At 38.2% G+C, this 19,600-nt stretch overlaps 3 protein-coding genes across 9 annotated transcripts in view; 2 read left to right on the forward strand and 1 right to left on the reverse strand.

Annotated features, from left to right (window-relative positions):
* Window positions 1-241: 241 nt before the first annotated feature.
* Window positions 242-6,392, forward strand: wdr31 (WD repeat domain 31). Of its 3 annotated transcripts, none has more exons than XM_086075000.1 (12): window positions 242-510; window positions 612-651; window positions 1,076-1,138; window positions 1,278-1,410; window positions 1,489-1,563; window positions 1,667-1,811; window positions 2,824-2,924; window positions 3,005-3,072; window positions 3,418-3,559; window positions 4,295-4,463; window positions 4,751-4,926; window positions 5,964-6,392. In XM_086075000.1, exons 2-11 carry the CDS (start codon window positions 644-646, stop codon window positions 4,921-4,923), a joined length of 1,077 nt encoding a protein of 358 aa, XP_085931126.1. In that variant the 5' UTR covers window positions 242-510; window positions 612-643; the 3' UTR covers window positions 4,924-4,926; window positions 5,964-6,392. The 3 variants fall into 3 exon arrangements, with proteins under 3 accessions (XP_085931126.1, XP_085931127.1, XP_085931128.1); XM_086075001.1 differs by having other exon boundaries at window positions 5,975-6,392; XM_086075002.1 differs by lacking the exon at window positions 612-651.
* A 266-nt stretch (window positions 6,393-6,658) lies between these two features.
* Window positions 6,659-11,242, reverse strand: bri3bp (bri3 binding protein). The gene is made up of 3 exons (XM_086077021.1): window positions 10,932-11,242; window positions 10,045-10,147; window positions 6,659-9,843 (listed from the first exon to the last, which is right to left on the reverse strand). The coding sequence occupies exons 1-3, from the start codon at window positions 11,106-11,108 to the stop codon at window positions 9,431-9,433; spliced, it is 693 nt and encodes a 230-aa protein (XP_085933147.1). The 5' UTR covers window positions 11,109-11,242; the 3' UTR covers window positions 6,659-9,430.
* Window positions 11,243-11,922: 680 nt separating this feature from the next.
* The window catches only part of stpg2 (sperm-tail PG-rich repeat containing 2), a 118,967-nt gene continuing 111,289 nt past the window's right edge, over window positions 11,923-19,600 (forward strand). For all 5 annotated transcript variants that reach the window (XR_015094889.1, XR_015094888.1, XR_015094887.1 and 2 more), the window contains exons 1-5: window positions 11,923-12,214; window positions 12,291-12,394; window positions 12,710-12,877; window positions 16,426-16,535; window positions 16,624-16,735. Coding sequence is in view for 2 of the 5 variants with exons in the window: in XM_086076681.1 (XP_085932807.1) it covers window positions 12,073-12,214; window positions 12,291-12,394; window positions 12,710-12,877; window positions 16,426-16,535; window positions 16,624-16,735 (636 nt within the window). In the remaining 3 variants the exon portion in view is untranslated. The remainder of the gene's footprint in view (window positions 12,215-12,290; window positions 12,395-12,709; window positions 12,878-16,425; window positions 16,536-16,623; window positions 16,736-19,600) is intronic.

Here is a 19,600-nt window from a genome sequence, read left to right on the forward strand (position 1 = left end):
TTTACTCAACCACGGTGAACCCCCAGCGAAAATAGGAAGAAAACAAAACAAACATTTCAATGTGGAAAAAATATATTTAATAATAATAATAATTATTATTATTTAAAAATATATATATATTTAATAATTTAAGTGAATTATGAAAAACTAATTGAACTCCTGCTTACAGCATACCAAAACGTTAAATCTCATTTTAGAGGCGGAGCTGTTGCCTTGACGACCGGCTCTGTCACGTGACCCCCTCATGCTTGCATAGCTACGGAGAACGCGTCGCGGGGCTCGCGCTCTCCTCCTCGGTCTCCAGGGAAGAGCACTCGTCAAAAGCTACCCCTGCCTCGCAGTCGCAACCACGCGGAGTTTTTAAAATGTCACGTCAGCCTGCGGGGAACCGTTTGACGGCGCTCGACCGAGTTTTAACGCCGTCAGAGCTCCGAACGTGAGGGTTAAAGATTAGTTAGCATGCTAGGCGGCTAGCGGTCGCATCGGGAAGACTCCTGGTTGGACTGGCAGGTACACAACATCACCACACGTTCCGCTACTTCTGCGCCTCGTTACACCACACAACTATTCTAACTTTTGTTCTTTTTTTCCAAATGCTGGCATAATCATAGCATTTGGTAGGTGGCCGGTGTTTTCTAATTCCATGCGACGGTAATAGGATTTCATTGCTTAAGAAGCTAAGATGTGCGCTGTGTGTGTGTGTGTGCGCGTCTGGCGCGTGATGTAACCTCACCAATTAATACATAAAAACTATAATAGTCAAAATAAGGTCTTCCCAGGTAAATACAACCCTTTGTTAGCTATTTTCTAGCAGCATCTTCTGGAGGACTTATTGACAGCAGTTTGACTAAAACTATCCTTAAGGTCCATGTACTAGTGCAAATCCTTTAAGGACAAAATGGTTGCCTAACTTGCCTATATTTGTCCAGTGATATCCATGTGTTTTTTTTCAAATTGGTTGTCAATGCAGTTGTTTAATTCTTAATTTATATTGTAACCCAGTAAGCTCTATTATCTGTTCTACAGTTGCCTTCACACAGCTATCCCAAAAAAATGCTTGACAATGTTGTCACAGGTTCCGAGAGTCAGACATGGGCAAGCTCCAAAGCAAGTTTCGCAAGAGGTCTGAGCTGTACAGGTGAGATTTGCTTTCTCTATACATAATTGATCTCTTGTGATACCTTGACTTTCAAGTGATGCTCCAAAGGCTTTTCCACGTCACACTTGGACCCATTTGCTGTTCTCCGGTTAACACACTTTTCCTCTTCCATGTTCAGGCCCTCAGAGGGTGAAATGGCAGACGTTGCGTTAGACAGCCAGGTGATTCAGTATGAACAGGCACATCGAGGGTCCGTCAACACCGTCACTAATCTCAGCGCAGATCTGTGCGTTTCCGGAGGGACTGACCAGGTAGATCATGATGACAGACATTTTAAGTTTGATTTCAAATTTCATTCCAGTTGTGAAACATGTCGGTGTGCTATTCAGGCGGTGGTCGTGTATGACTGGAAACAAGGACGCATGTGTCAATCCTTCCAGGGTCATAACAGAGAGGTTACCAAGGTAACGTCAATATTGTGCATTGGTCGGCCGGAAACACTTGTTGAAATTTCAATCACACACACGCACACAAAACATCCTCCCACTCTTGTGTTTTGAAACTCAGGTGGTGTGTTATCCGGGCAGCACGTGGATTTTCAGCGCCTCACGGGACAAGACTGTCCTAATGTGGGACTTGAACCAGGGGGACGAGCCCATTCAGGAATTTTGTGGGCACCAGTTAGTGGTCAACGGGCTTGCAGTTAGCCCTGGTATTTATTGTCTTGCACGTAGACACACACACATACACACAAACATACATGCCTTATAATCAGTGGCGTAGCAACATTCCCAATGAGCCCCAAGCAAGAAGGGATCGGGTGCCCAAGTGGCCATTCGTAGTATACATAGTACGTCATTGAAAAATTGCACATCTGCATCTTCAATTAACAATCACCATTAATTGTGCTTCATTTGAGTGATTTGTATTGTATTAGTTTGTTTAACTTTGGCAAGAATCCTTCTAAGTGAGTCAGAAAACAGGAAAATAACATTTCTAATCGCATGGTCGTTTAAAAAAAAAAAAAGCCTTACTACACATGGCAAGCTTTTCTATAAATAGCCGTTTTAACGTACTAAACATTGTTTTAAAAAACACAAACACCTTACTATCCATGGTCAACAACAAAAAAATCAGCCTAAAAAAACATGGTCGTTTAAAAGAAAAAAGAGACGCTTGACTAACCATTTTCATAAAAAAAAAAAAAGACATCTTTCGATACATGGACATATTTTTAAAAATGCTTTACTATACATGGTTGTAAAAACAAAACAAATAAAACGCCTTAAAGCATGACTTTTATTATTATTATTATTATTTTTTTTTTTTTTTTTTGATAAAAGCTTTACTACTATTTATGATCATTTACATAAAAAAAAAAATCTGTATTATATATAGGAAAGGAGAACTCATTTCAAGGTATTCCAAATAATCTCAATGCAGTGTTTTGTCCTATATTGTGATAGAGCGTTAGGTTGAAAATCACTCATTTGCAAGTAAACATACGTTGTGATGTCTGTGTAGAGAAAAAAAATAGTCAAAAGGGTCTTTATTCAAAATAGAATCACTCATGTATTGCAACTACCGAGCCATCTTTTGAAGTAAATATGGATCAAATACATAAAAGTGATGCAAACGTTTAATCTAATTTAAGATGCGATGGATGCTTTGTTTTCACACGAAACAAAATTGACATGGTTGCCAATGCCATTGTGTTCCTGTAGACGGCAGGAAACTGTGCACTGGCTCCCGCGACAACTACATGTTTCTGTGGGACATTGAATCTGCGAAATGTGAGCAGAGGCACAACATTTCCAGAAACCTGGTGAGAACAAATGAGTTTATTATGCTCAGTCCATCGAGGCCACGCGATATCTTGAAACCTCCCCACTGACGACTGCGCAGGTGACTCACGTGTGCTGGGTGCCAGGCAGCTCCTCGGTCGTCCAGACGTCGGAGGACAAAACCATACGGTACAGACAGGTTTTGCCACTGCAACTATTCAAAGCAGCCATTGTGGATTTTAGATTTAGTTTGATTGACATACTTGCATAGGCCACATACCAGCAAAAGTGCAGCACTTTCTCTCTCTCCCTTGTTACTGTCTTGCCGGAAAAAGGACACAGCTTTGCGTGATTCATTACAAAAGCGTAACAACAAAACATTTTTACAATAAGTTTTGTAATATTACAATGGAAAAATTTTATAAGAAAGTGTTTACTAAGCATCGAATGACATTTTGCTTAATATGCCTACTAAATGGTTTCTTTCCATGCTTTCTGCTATGACATAAATGTTTGTTGTGTGTGTGAATACAGAGTGTGGGACAGCCGTGCATGGCAGGTGACCAACACGTTTCCGGCCAAGCAATACATCCAGACCCACTGTGATGTTTCTGACAATGGAAATTACCTGGTGTCCAGCAGCAACGGTTTCGGAGGCCAAGGCTGCGAGGCCACGGTGAGACCATGCCGCGTCCTTCTTATTCATGCTGGTTTGCTTTGAACAAAACAAAAGATGGCTGACTTAGCTTCCCATTCATTCACTTTAAAGTACCATGAAAAGCATTTAGCTGAATATTTATAGATTGCATTCAGATTAAAGTACTATTACAAATGTATTTTAAATTAAAAAAGTGATTGTAATATTTCAACTTCAATCTTGAAGTATAAAAATATTATAGAAAGATAGATTTTTTTTAATACTATGAGATTCAAGTCAAAATATGAGATGAAAATTCAGGAAAAAAAATCTATTAGGAGAGTAATAGAAATTATTATAACATTATATAATTTAATTGAAATATAAATTGTAATTTTACAAGAATAAAGTGGTAATATTATGAGACTGAAATTGTGATATTTGATTAATTACAAGAAAAAAAAGATACATTTGTAATATTACAAGGCTAATATTCCTTAGATTGCTTTAAATTTTTTTTAGAAAAAAAGAGATTCAAATGTAATTGTTAAATTGAAATTATGAGAATAAAGTAGTAACATTTAAAGAGTAATGTAATATTACTAGGAAAAAAAATAAAATAATAAAATTTGTAATAAGAAAATTAGGCCGTCATTTGCAGTTATGAATGTTATGTTACATGAGTAATGTTGTGAAAATAATATCACAATCTAACGTCACATTTTATGAAAATCAATTAGTAATAGTCTCACATGATGGTGTGTGTATGGTCAGTTGTGGGATCTGCGTCAGCCGGGCTGCAAGGTGGTGGAGTACCGGGGCCACTTGCAGACCACGGCATGCTGCGTCTTCCTGCCTGCACCACCGGGGGGCAGCGGCACTGCTCTGGTGGCCACGTCCTCGCTTGACAGCTCCGTCAAAGTGTGGGACCAGAACTCAGCAGGTATGACACCCGTACCAGTGGCGGGATGTGCATCTGGTATCTGCTTTTAGTAGAGATTTACCTGACTGCATCCACCTCTTAAAACCACATGTCGCAGTTATAGAAAACATATCTAACATGTACTGGAAGTAGTGCAGTCAAAACATGGAAAATAGACCGTTGGGAATGAATGAATACGATTCAATAGAATAAATATTGAAATTTATTTTGTAAGTCAGTGCTTCTGATAGCGTTTCGGCCTGCTGGATATGTTTGACGTCTCCCTCGCGTGTCTCGCTCTCTTCTAGTGTGTTTAGCCACGTTGTCACTGGATGGCGCCGGTCCTCTGGTATCTTTGGCGCCCAGCGACGCCTCCAATGTGCTCTGTGCCAGCTTCAACAGTGGAATTAATCTCGTCCAGCTCCTCCAAACGCCAGGAGCAGCCGACAACACAGACGTTAGAGTGCTGGCCCGATTCTAAAAGGTACCATTTTAAATGTGCCTCCAACCATCATTACACGTGATGCCAACAAGTCTTGTGGCGCTTCAGTTCAGCGAACATCAAAAGGATTTAACTCCGTTTAAGTTTTTTTTTGTGTGTGTGATTTCACCACAGAAGGGTAGAGAGAGAAAAAAGATAGTGTAAAGATAACCATAGAACAGGAATTGGAGGTTGAGAAATAAACATTGTACAAGAAGTATAATAGCATTATGAGATAAAAGTCCAACAATAGTCTTAATATTATTATTTATTAAATTAAAAAAGTTTAACATAATTATGTAGTTTCATTTTATTTATTTAATCAAAAAAAAGTAAACCCATTTTATTTTTGTGGGATGAAAAATAAACAGAAATGCCTTTTATGAAAGGTTTAAAAATAAACAAAAATACAAAATATTTGCTTTTTTTTTTTATAGCATTACAAAGCAAATTAATGAAATTTGTTTTTTTTTTTGGGGGGGGGCATTTAAACTAAAATGCAAAGAAAAAATCTTGGATATTGAAAATTAAAATGCAGTTAACAAAGAAAATGTGTTGTTTGGCATTAAATAAGTATTTGTGTTTTTGGGATTAAAAATCAAACACAAATAAAACAAATTGTAATTAAAAATGCAAAACACGAAAAATAAATATTTGTTTTAGGGGATTATCAATAATATATACACAATTTCTTTGCAAATTTGTTTAGGGGATTAAAAATAAAGTAAACACTTGTTTTTTAGGGATTAGAGCATATAAACAGTTTGCTATTTTGGGATTCAAAATAAAATACTAATTATATATACAAATAACATTAGTGTTTTGGGGATTAAAACTAAAATGCACAAGAAAAAATATTACTATGAAATTTGGTGATACAATCTCATTTTGGTGTTTATTTATAGGGATGTTGACCTTTAACCCTTGTTATAGAATGACCTGGCATATAGTATCATTCATTTTCTAAATTCAACAACCTGGAAGTCTACGTGTGTGTATATATATTATATGGTTTTTTTTTTTTTTTTTTTAATTGCAAGACTTTCAACAGAAATTGATGGAACAATGAGGATTCACCCTTCAGCCATTTTGAATAGCGCTCATCCCAGAATTGGAGCCTGTTCTTCACAGGACAATTGGAAATGGAGACACTGACCTTGAATCACTCTGTGTGAACCGCTACACTACCAATGGACCAGTTTGGTTGTTGAAAATGTGGAATATTTTTTAAATGATGCTGCATTTGTCATCACACTGAAGCCAAATAAGAGTATTTTTTATAGACATGTAGATTTGCTTTGAATATCTTCCATTTGAGCATTTTTTTTAGGATGAGCATATTTTTAAAATAAAGCTACAAAACTAACTATGCAATAACTAGTGAAGTTTATAGAAAATTATTACAATGAACAAATATGGAGTGGAATAGAAATGATTGCAAATGGAAAATAAAGTTTCTGTAATTGTAACTATGGATTTGTGGCGTTTATAACCTTTAAGTGCCTGCATGCAATCTGTACTGTTTTGAAGCATCCTGGCTTGTCATAGACCACAGCAGTTGTCAACGGTAGTCGAACGCACTCTCTTCAACTTGCACGTTTTGAGAGGACTGGATGGTTTATTATTGACCCCTAAAATGATCAACAATGTTTTTATAAGTTATGACAATTAACAAAGCAATACAACGACAACAATGTCCCTCCCACGGTCATCTTGAAAAAACACGGAACACGTGTTCTATTTCTGTTTTTAATTCATTTAAATATGGAATTCATTCAAATGGACACACACGCCCACAAACACAGAAGATTCAATTACTACCCATCGACGTGTCTCCATATAGACTCACAAACACATACACACAAAACACAGTTTTGAACTTTCCACGTGACCTATTCTACATATACAATATGACAAAATAAAAAAACAAAAAGCGCTAGAAATTTGAATAAAAAAACAATTCAAGTTGGCACATGAACAGAAAAAGGCTGTATATGGAATAACAGGAACAGCGAAGCTAGTCAGATTATCCATTAAATAAATGCAGTATTGACATTATAAATAGGGAATCGCATTTGAATGTAAATGCAGTAGTTGCAAAATTGGAATGCATGAAATTATATTCCTTTCAGTGTAAAGTCTCACAAATGCATAGAACCTTTTTTTTTTTTTTTTGTAAACTTGACCCCTTTTTTATTTCAGTGTAACACGACTCGAACAACTTGATCAGTCAGTCCCAAAAATCTTTTCTAAACAGACTTGTAAATCCATCCTCGTAGAAGAAAAAACATGCGGTTAGTCGTAAAATAGCCATCAGTCACTTGCAACTAAATGAAGCTTACTTTCACATATAGGACTAAAACAAGTGGCAACCCAATAGCCAGTGGGTCACATGATGGCATTTGATGCCATCGGCCATGCTGTTCTTCAAATAAAAATATTTTAAAAAGCCCGAAACTGCATAAATAAAAATGTGGATCCTATTTCATAAATTTAGCATGACCCTCAGAGGGCTGTATAAAAACTGATCCCCAACCCTGGAATAAAACTCATTTAATAATTTTTTTTTTACATTTCTTCATTTATATCACTTAAATACACATTAACAGGATGTAATATTGATTCAGTATCAGTGCAAGAAACGGCTTTCTCTGTGGTAATAGAATGTATGATCTATCACTAATAATTGAGACAACAGGGATGCAAACGGCTCAGTTTTGATAATTTAAAGCCATTTTTGACATGTGCAGTTCTTAATTCATCACAATCTGCTTGTATGTTATTGTTTACATTGTATGTATTGGTTCTTTGGCCTTGGTGTGGCATTACAATTATATACAAAATGGCGTCTCCAAGAGCCCAGATTGCACGGCAAGAGAATTCACAAACTGGCCGTTGTTAGGATTGCGACAGGGGAAACAAACACGAAAACATCGGATTAAGGAGGAACAGGACTATTTGATCACAGCAGAAAACAAAAGTTCATATATTTAAAATGTTTTGTCCAATTAGTCCCTGAGAATAGTATTGTGTATCAATGAGACATTCTTGTAATGATGCAGTCATGTAAATATGCATACACACAACTTCCTGTTTGGTGGCGTGTCCCAATACCTTTGCTCATTTAGGGAGAGAATGAGCACTACTTTCGACAGTGTGGGTAGAAAACAAGTCATTTTTACATGAAATCAAATGTACATATTGGCCCCTGTGTCGTACACGCACTCCTTGTCAGTTTAACATCTTGATTATTTTTTTTTTTTTGTGTGGATTAACATACAGTGGTACCTCCGAAATCTAACTTGGAAATTACAGGGGGAAATCTGCCTTAAATAGTTTATACATTTTGTAGATTATAATGTGCGACGTCAGCGCCTCTAACTAGTCCATACTTCGGTCAGCAACAAAGGATCAACTTTCTGCTGCGTTTTATGGCAAGGTGAGAGTTAGTGTACAGTACAGAAAGTCCTTTTTGTCACGAGTGTTTTAGTGACAAGCTAGTTAGAGATGATGGCTCGCCAGTCGTCATTGGGATCTCTGTGTTACTGCTGGTTATCTCATAGTTGGACTCTAAAAGTTACATTTTTAGTGGGAATCTTTGAATGTCTCACGATTCGATTCCGATTTTTGGGTCTGCGATTAGATTCAGAATCGATTTTCATTTAGATTTTTTTTTTTTAATCAAAATTATTTGATTGACAATTATTTTTGCTTCAATCTATAGATGTGCAAGGAATTGTAATGATCTACTCCAGTCTGACTCGCTAATGCTAATTAGCGCGCTACTCGCAGCACTTATCACTCAAAAGAACGGCTCCACGCGGAATTATTTTTATTGGAGCAACTTGATCGTGACTTTTTCCTTCTACTCTCGAATTTGGCTACAACTTAAGTGTATTAGACCGCGTGGAACCACACTGACCCTCAGTGACCAAACCAGGTACAACATGAACAGCGCTCCAAATAAAAGGCACACACAGACAACGGCAAGACAGTATAAAGTAATTTAAATAAAATCGATTTTGAATCTTACTAAATGAGAATCGCGATTCTTATGAAAATAACTTTTTTTGGCACACCCCTAATTTCCATTGAACTTGTCAGTTTACCAATTTGACCTAATCAGTGACTCGAGTCAGTGAACCAAAATCAGCTGAATTATCCGCCGTGTTTCCTATGAGTTAATGGACACCTGGAACTTGCGAGTTGTGATTCAATGCCAAAATCTAAATCATCAACAAGGCTGATGTGAGAACCAATCACCAAGACTTATTTTCAAAAATGTATGAGTTCAATGTAAAAATGAGACTTTCAATCTGGCCTGTACACTCCATAAAAGTTTTGACCTTTTGCGGTACCACTGTAATAAATACAAAAGGGAGTGGGCATCATGCAAACAAAGGCTTGGAATGCTTGCGGACGATATGAACTTAAGCGGGTCAAATTCTCGTTGGACGTTTCGATACCGATAGAGGGAGCCCCGCCGCCGCTGCTGCTGCTGCTGCTTTTACTCGTCCACATGCTCCAGACCATCGATAATCCGACTCAGCCGGATGTTGAGAAGGCGGACCTGAGTGTCCAGGTGGTCTATCTTCTCCTCCAACGAGCCGGTGCCACGTCGCCAGTACACACCCACGGGGCCCGTCATGAAGTACAGCGCCATTATGCAGCACAGTGGCAAAACTGCACGCTCGGGGTCGCCCTCGAACTTCTGCAGCACGTACAGGCATGCCAGGGCCAGCAGAATCATGCGCGCCAGCCAGAAGAAGCGGCCGAACACAATGTGCAGCACGTAGAACACGCCGCCCAGGAACACTGACAAGAACCACAGGGCTGCCAGGACGCCGGCCACGAGGGGCAGGGCGCGTGCTGGATTGCTGATCACGGACGCCGTGCTGAAGTAGTGGCTCAAGTTGGCTGCTGCGGATGGGAGGAAGGCACCAAGTTCAGATGAGCGCCAGCAATTTTGTTCATTTTGAAACTACATCTCCTCACATAATAGTGACACGTGGTGTTTTACTTCACTACTGCGAGGCGTTTTAAAGTGGTAAGTAGCGGAGTCTGTGTCCGTACAAAAGCAATTCTATTCAAGGAACTGATAACGCTTCATTTAAGACTCACAGTCAATGCCCATCACATCAAGGAGATCAGCCCAGATTTTCCAGATGGTGTCAATGAAGGAGTCCACGCCATGAACGAATCGCTCAGTTGCTTTGGAGAAGAACTGAAAAATAAAAGGAATTAGCACTAAAACATCTGTTTGACAAATTGTTTTTTTGAATATAGAACAAGGTGGTAAATAATCCTGGCAGATGAAACCTTCATACCAAATTGAACCGGCAGTTTCGCCACCGATGTATCATTCATAACGTTTTCTGCAGAACTCAACAACTATTGGCCGAATCCTGGGAGATAAAATCTTAAGCGTTGCAATACATATTGAAATAGCGACTTTATGTAAGTTGACCCAACAGGTGTTAATCACATTATGCCGATTTGTATAAAAATTGAATGGACATCGAAACTGTATTAGAATTATCATGTGTTATGTTATGAGACACGGGACATTAGGTCGCCCCTCTACACTTGACGTCATCATCATAATTCCCACCTGTGCTTTATTTCTAAGAAATTCGGTGAGTCGAACCACGCCAAAAAAAATCGCTTAGCAGGTTCAGCAGATAAACCCACCGGAAGTAACGTCAAATGCTCGGTGCGCTTTTAATTTAGCAATTAATTTAGCGACATTTCATTGTAATAGTTAATAAGTGACATTTCATTGTAATATTTCATAAATAGGCTAGCGCAGTGCTTCACTGAGCCTAATAGGTGGATCGGCTATGCTTTTATTTCGCGATATGTTTGGGGGGGTGAAAATCGGGTTTCAAAATGGCATCCTCCTTGAGATAGCTCCCCCTCCCCGTGTGAGCTATTTCCTCGTTAGCCACTTCAGCAACACGCACACACAAAATTGAATTGTTACATTGGGGCCCGTCCTGCACGTTCACCTTGTAGAGGCCTCGGATGTTCTCTTCCCCGAACACGTTGCTCAGCGTCTGGTAGACGCCGTTGGCAGCCCGTCGGAAGCTGTTCTGGCTGCTGGTGCGGCTCCTGGCCGCTTGGGCCGCCGACAGCACGGACGCGGAGAGCACCAGAAAAATCAAAAGACCCGTAGTCGCCTTCATGGTCCGCCTAAATGTTATAATGCACGGGATGAGTTGAAGATGCTGCCCGAAAGACTTCCGCTCTCCGCTTCAGCTTGTCAGTCCAACCTTTGCGGTGGCGGTAGACGAAAAGGGATCCGCGTTGCGTTCAAGTTATCCTCGTAGATTGCGTCTTCCAATTCCCATCAACGGGACGTGGAGAGAGATTATCACGCAAGAGTGCAACTTTCTCATCAAAAGAGCACACGGTCAGTTGACATAACACAATTTCTCGACTAAGTTGCTGTATAAACAACGCGTATTCCAAAGTTTCATTAAAAACTACGCCAATTCCGATAACGGTCGCGCTAATTCCGATTACGGATGTGTTCATTGAATGTGCCATCAAATAGTTGTTTTAAAACTCACTGCTGCCCTCTATTGAGAAACATGTAGGACGCAAATTTAATGCTCCTGTCACACTGTTTTGCTGTTTTATTTTCCGTACAACTGTCAATCAATGCTTGTTTTACCAGAAAAGTAGCCCTGGGAACGTTGCACAAAACCTTAATAGGTGAGGTCGCATACTTCTAAGCATGCTATGCAGCGTTCCTAAATAGTTGTAGCTCTTTGACGTCTTTGATGATAACAGACAGAGGGACGTCTCAGATGAATGGAGAAGGATGGACATAACTATACATGTTCAAGCAAGAATACAAAATAAATAAATAATATTTATGGGTAAAAAAGAGTGTGAGAAAGGCTGGCACTGAATGAGTTCATAAACATAAATGGTGTGCCTTTTAATGTCCTACCACTAGAGGGTAGGATTGCAGTTCACATTAACAACAGAAACTGATTGCACCTGCCACCGCCTCGCGTGGTATCATAGCAACGGAGGTAATTAGGCCATGAGTGCTTCACTGGGCTTCAGGTGGTATCCAAGAAACGGATCGGTGTTGACAGAACGCAGGAGAACATTTGTTTTTCAAATAAAAGTTTATTCATGTGTACAAGTGAGTGTAGTAAGGGTTTAAACATGTACGGGCGCGCTCCAAGAGACACCTTCCTGCCAAATAGTGAGACTTCAGCCACAGTGGGTCCAGGATCGTACAACATAAGTTCAAGAAGACACTCCACAGTGTCAGGTAGGATTGTTGAAAAGTGATAGACACCTAAAACACAGTTTTTAATCGTATTAAATAAGTTGTTGTTATTGCATAGATGGCTATGCTCCATTTTTGTCCTTGGCTAGCAGACTACCATTGATCAGTGAGTCCAGTGAAACAGAACCAGGACCTGGGTACTATGATACTTCACCTGTAAAGGTAAGAGGAATGCCTTATTATAGTATCTTTAATATCCTAGCTCGTAATTGCACTGTTTATCATAATTTGACGGAATCTCCCATTTTAATAAAGTTGGGACATTGTGTAAAAAGTACACACAAACAGAAAATAATATTGGACACAGGCGAGTGTCATGATTGGGTGATGGAAAACAGTGGTAGACATGCCCATGTCCCATTTTTTTTTTTTTTTTTACGTGTTACAGGCATTGTATTCCAGTAGGTGTGACACATTTATCTTATTTTGCAATATTGTTAAACAATTGTAATGTGTCTTTTTTTTTTTTTTTTGGAGCTAAATGTCCATGGTGGCTGCAGTCTTCGGAGCCTCTCCAAGCGCTTTGGGGACCCGGTGTGTGAGGGTCCGGGTCCCGGGGCCTATGATGTCCTTGCGCTGCCAGCCACCACCAGCCACAACAAGCTGAGGCCTCGTGGGAATGATGCTGTGCTTGGCAGCAGACTGGTAAGCTGAGGAATGGAAAGTAGTAAAATGATACTTTAAATGTAGTGACTTTTTAACGGGGAGTTTATTTTTATTTTTATTTTTTTTAAATAAGGAAAGGGTTTAGAATAATTATTTTAAATTCAATGTAAGGAAATACAGTAATGATTTATATTAAAAAATACTGGTGGTTGTTTAATGAATGTTTTAATAGAAAGCCCAATTTAAAAATGAAATACTATAATAAATAAACACAAATAATGTACATTAATGATTCATGACAAATTCTACTATATATATATATAAACATCTAGTAAAAATAATATATACTATAAAAGAAAAGCCTTTTTAATATAATCACATCATATATAATAATGATCCATAAAATAATGCATTTTAAAAATTCGTACAGTTTGCTACACTATCACTTTTGTTGTCATTTATTTTTCTCAAAACACATTTTAATTGTGTAACTCCTTTGGTTGCCTTTTTAATGGCCTCCAGTGTCACCGAGAGTTCAAAACAAACCACTTGCCATCAAAAGCAACCAAATTATTTTAGCATTGAACCTCTTGCACGTGACATGAACATTGCACACATATTTTATGATATAATCCCCCTCCCGCTTTTCACCTGGTGGTTCTAGTTGATGTTGTGAGTGCACTTAAGTGTCTGAGAGCTTTTAATCCATTAAGATTAAAACATAATTGGCTGATTTTATTGGGGGGAAAAATGCACACATGCATCCACACGCTCACACCTTCGCTTTTTCTACATTGTTCAAAAGTAGATTGAAAAGAACAAACATTAAAATTATTCAATACCTCACAATTATCAAGTCCTTTTATTTGTTTTAATGGAATTCAAAATACAAAACTTTTTTTCCCGGTCATAAAAAAAAAATAGGGACTTAACGGTAGTGATGGCAAAATGAAGCTTCATGAAGCATTTGCGATACTTTTGGACTCCTCTAGATGGTGCTCTTGGTTTAAAGATAAAGGCAAGTGCAATGAAAATGGATTACGTTTGCATTGCATCTTTGAATCATGAGTGCCATCTTGAGGAGTCAAAAAGTATCGCAAGTGCTTCATGAAGCTTCATTTTGCCATCACTACTTAACGGTAATTCATTATTTCTACTTCATACACAATAAATTATGTAGAATAAATTTCACTCTATTTCGGTGGGACCAAATGGACTCAGTTTTAGAGTAGTATTAACACTTGGAAGAGAGTAAAATAAATAAATGGGAAAACATATAAATAAAAGTCACTCAAGGGTAGATCGAGGAAAAAAAAAACCTATAAACCACTCCCCACCCTAATGATAGTTGCTCAGGATAATCTTTTAGAAACAGCAGATAATCGGGCCTTAGCTGACATTGTTCGCAAGGGAGGGAAAATGCTCATAATTGGCCCCGTTGTTGTATGCGTGCCCCCCCGCTATAGTTACCCCAGTTCTTTGCTCAAAATCCTAAAAAAACTAAACCGTTTTGGCATTTGCATCGTGGGAGAAAAAAAACACATTTAAATAATGTATGTTGGACATTCTCTTCAGTATTAAAAAGTCTATATCACCACTAGCTGTGTTTGTTTTGCTTTTAAAAGCCTTGCTAGACATAAAAATGCCATTTGTGCCTGCAGACCGCACGTTAGCAACAATGACATCGGCGCGCGTTCGCATCTGCCTGCACGCCGTGCTAAATAAACATAGCCTTTCTGTTTTAAAGCACAACTACTGTATCTGGACATCTTTTGCTTCCTTAACTGGATCTTGCCGTCTGCTCCATGTTGAGTTGGAGAGCAGGAAGGCGGGCAGTCGGGCACCCCGTGAAGTTTTCCCCTTTGAGCCAAACTTACTATTTCTTCTTCGTGCTCTTCCCAGGATGCATCTGAGTGAAGATTGCCGGATAGCTGGGTCACGGAAAACCGTATTCAAAAGAGACGGCAGAAGTTGAAATGCTTTTGAATTCAAACTTTTATTTGTTTTATTTTTCTCTCTTTCCACACATTGTTGGAGCTTTCACATTTGAGTTGGGGACATGAATTGGAGTCGGTCCAGATGAATAATAGAGCAAGTCAACTTCAGTCTTATCCAATTTCCTTCATTTGAAGTCCGGCGATGTTTGGCTGCTCAATTGCAGTGACAACCGCACGTTCAGGAATGTGCGTGCGTTGAGATTAAAGTCCGATTTACAGCTGTGGGCCCATCATGTGTGTGACATCCTCACAACAATTCTGCTGTTCTTCCGGACTACAAGCTTAGGCAATAATCGAGCCGTTATGAAGTATTGGATACTTATTGTATCTTTAGCTTTTTCACTTCTCTTCTAAGGGTTCCTGAGGCAAATGTGCTGCGTCACAAGTGTGACTCATAAACATGTGACGTCACACATGAGACGCAGCATATTTGCCTCAGTATCTCTGAGAAGGGAAGTGAAAAAACCAAACTACTTATATTTGCTGACAGAGCTAACCTAAGACACAATAAATATCCTATAATTTATAAGGTCTCAATTATTGCCTAAGATTGAAGGCCGGAAGAACAACAGAATTCTTCTGAGTGTCACACGCGTGACGGGAGAATGGCCGATTTATGCACCAAGCAGAAAAAGCGTTGTCGTTGCCATTAAATGAGCAGGCAGACATAAAATAAATAAATAAATTAATAAATACATAACAATATTGGAACATTATTACCAGTGCTTAAGATTGGCATTGGAATTGATTACTTATTTATAAGATTACTCATTAAATGATGTGTATTAAGTGACGTGCCAAAAAAATAAATACTGAAATACTACAAATATTTAAAACGGACCTTTCAACATAAGTACAACACATATTTATATTACAAATCTCGTTTTAGAATTTAGAATGATTTGTTTCGTAGTCTGATCTCATTTGAGGTCAAGTTAAAAATATTTCATCGTTTTACCTAAGGATGAGAGAGTACCGATACAAGGTATGCCAATACCAGGCTTATTTTAAAGTATCGGTACTCGTAACGGTGGCCAATAACTCCTGTGACCGTTTTACGAATTGAGAAGAATAGAAAACTCTCATTCATTTCATTCCGTTTTAAGGAAAAATGCTATATTTGGATATATATAGGTCTTATCGAACATGTTGTTTGTGAGTTGAGTACTCTTAGCAGGGTCCTATTTGAAGTAAGGCATTTGTTTGAAAGGAGGTCATTATTGTTTTGTTTTTTTCATGATGGGCATATATTTATAGTCCGTCATTTTTGTGTTTTTTTTTTTTTTTTTTTTTTTGGGCTGACACCTTAGTTAAAGAGGTCAGTGTTGTAAAGCTGAGGCGGCGAAGTGAAGGCTGTAAAATAACCGAGAAGGGGAGGAAGAATGCTGACATATTGTGTGACATTTTGCTCAACTTCACTTCTCATTCACCTTCAACTTCACAACACAGATAAAACACGGAATACGTTCCTTCTGTTTTCCCGTCCTTGCCTCATCCATTCATCTTGTCGTTATCGCTTCCTCCTCCTGTCATTCTTCGAGCCTCACCGCAGTCTTGTAATGTATTTTTCTTGGGTTCTATTGTCTCCAGGCTGAGAAGACCTACAAATACAAAGGCATCCACTTTGGCAACATGACGGCCAGGAGAGACCACGTGACCAGGGACGAGGGTCCAGGGCCGGCCCACTACTGCCCTGAGGTGTAAGCATCACCTGTCACGTGACACTAAATATCATTTTTTTGTGGTGGCTTTGAATTTGCGTCTTCTTCTCTTAAAAATCCCCGTCAGTGTTCCTGAAACGCACTACGAAAACGTGAACATGCGAAAAGAGCAAAAGGTCAGGGCGGAACTTGTCATCCCTCGATACCACCAACTGCTGCCCCAACAGGAGCACAAGAAAGTAAGTGCATCTTTTATGACGTTTACATGATATGATTTGTTTTAGGAGAGGCTAATAATACTAATACATGCTGCATTACTTGATTGGATGAAGGTGCAGATACCTTTTGAGTCGCTATTGTATTAATGGTTCACCGCTACAAATCATAACGGTATGGCCCGCCTCCACATCCTGATTAAACCAGGAAGTAGTCTGCTAACTACCAAACACAAATATGACACTCTAAAAACAGTTCAGTTTCATTTTCTAAATGTAATTTCTGCTATTAATTTTAATAACAGTTAAATAAGCATTGATTTAAAATGATTTTTATTTTTTATTTTTATTTTTTACTAAGGCATACATTTTTATTCAAAGCCATAGTATGATGTCATACACACAAATTTGATGCTTGATGTAAAACATTTTTTTGTGTTGAATATTTTTGGGATTTAATAATATTTTAAATTGCAGCTGACTAAGTTATGCTTGGTTATAATTGCATTTGGTAATTAATGACAGTTATTAGAACAATGAAAACAGCCAAATAAAAATGCATAATAATAATAATCATAATTTCTGCAGTTAAGGTATAAAGTTTAGCCTATATTAAAATGACTTGTTTTTGTCACAAAAGCATAACCATTTTATAAAATTGACATGCAATTACTAAAGTAATAAAATATCAAATTCTAGATATGGCCAATATAACAAAATAGTAATGCGTACATATACCATTGCCCTCCATAATTTATAATTTTTTTTCCAATCATTTTGTTCTACTTCAATTGATAGAAACTCATCATAACATTGCTAATATGGAGGGGAAAAAAGCAAACCAGTGAGGTTTGTTTAGCAATTTATCGTTACTAGATTTGCAGATATATTGATTGGTCACAACATTAACCTATTTACCTAATAACTGAGCATTCAGTTAAGTGAATCAAACGTTGAGCACTGGATTTCATTGAGTATTTCCCCCCCACTCAAATGTCACTGCTCTTTTGTGCCTTTAGGGGGCAGTAGAATACCACCTTTTAGCCTCACTCAGAAAACGTTGATGATGTTGTGGAGGAGTTACTCACCTGTGTGTGAACCACAGTGCACTAAGCCCACGTCTCCTCCCTCACCCTGAGAGCGTATACTGTTTGACTTGACGTTTGTGTGCACAAGGAAGTGAAACATCTCCCTTCTGTCAAACATTATACCCCTCTTCTTCTGTCCCTATAGTTTTCCTTGAAAAAAAACCAAACAAACAACCCAACTGCAAAAACATCATTTAGCACGTTTAAACATTAGTGGAGTTACCTGTGACTTTGAGACTTTGCCCTCCGCCATGTTGCATGTGGACCTCCCCGCTGTGATGCTTGTGCTTCCATCCATCATCATTAGGAGCTCACAACACAAAACTATGTTATATACACACACACATCAAGCAGATGGGTCATTAGTCACAATGGGGACATGCAGGGCAAAACACCTTTTTACCTTAGCTGTCCCACTGAAGCTCATTAAATCATCTTTTGGACATGCAGCCTATTTAAATGCAACCCAAGCCAGCGTGAACATCATGTGGATGATGATGATGATCATCATCATCATCATGTAATATTTCCAACCCTCTGATAATTGGTACTACTACTACTAAAACATTTATAATATAATATAGAATTAAATATGCACCAAACAAGCAATGCATAAAGTATTAGTCACCCTCTTAAAATAATGACCGTCTTAAGTCCTATTATGACAAAAATATAATTTTCTTTGCCTTAACCATCTCTTCAGAATGCGGCCAGCGTTGCCTTGCTAAAATTATCTATATTAAGCAGAAACAATTTTATCCCTGAAATTAAATCATGAATTAATATAATATAAACGGTATTTCATTACATTTTTCATTTTTTTCTGAAAAACTCAAAACATTATTGAGGCCATTATATTAGGTAGTTGACAGTATCATAATAAGGAATACCCAATTTCAAGAATTCGCAAAAGACAAAAACAATCTAAATGTAATTTACTTAATTTTTCAAATGTTTTAATTAGTATTTTATAAGTCATTAAACAAATAATTAAATAAAATACAGTTTTGCATTATGATAAGCATGGTCAAAGAATTAATTAGGCTTGTATAAGTCCTTACGCACATACAGACGACACTTCAACATGTTTGATGTCACACATCCCATAATGCATCACTCACTGCATGTCGCTGTCAGTAGACATCGTCTGTAAATTCACTTTGTCAACTTCTCATTGTCAGTTTCAAACGCAGAGCTTCTGTCAAAAATAGTAAGCCTCCGAGTTGTTGTGTTTGCTTGCAGGAATATATATGCTTGCGTTTTTTCTTTTTTTTTTACTTTTCAACACACCGTGTTGTTTTTGCACACTACCCTAAATAACAATTTTCTCGACTTGCCGAGGACTGCGGGGTGCGAGTGTAGCCCCTGGATTTTTTGTCAATCGTAAAAGCACATGCAACAAAAGGTGTTGCACAAAATAAGTGTTACCTGCCCTGTGTGAGTGTCGGCCTACAAATAGCTTTTTCTCATTTACACGGCAAGTATTGTACTCCGACAATAACAAGCCACACACGCACGCGCACAATGAAGTCCTGAATAATAATAGATTTGTGCAGAAACTTACTTATGTTCAGCGCATTTTATTTCAGGTTTCCAAACGGTTGTTATTTACAAAAACAATATCCTGTTGGATACATTATGGTTATACGCAGCATTGGTAACGCAAGTTTTGCAAAGGTTGACTTTGAAAATTGCATGCCAAGCAATGATAGCCTTTTTTTTTTTTTTTTGCGGTTCTTAACACCAAATTTTTGCAACAGTGTAAATTTAACTCTATATTAAGAGCAAATTTGACTCTATT

Source organism: Leptonotus elevatus, chromosome 5, assembly GCF_054856555.1.
Source record: "Leptonotus elevatus isolate MCC_2025b chromosome 5, RoL_Lele_1.0, whole genome shotgun sequence".
NCBI classification, from domain to species: Eukaryota; Metazoa; Chordata; class Actinopteri; order Syngnathiformes; family Syngnathidae; genus Leptonotus; species Leptonotus elevatus.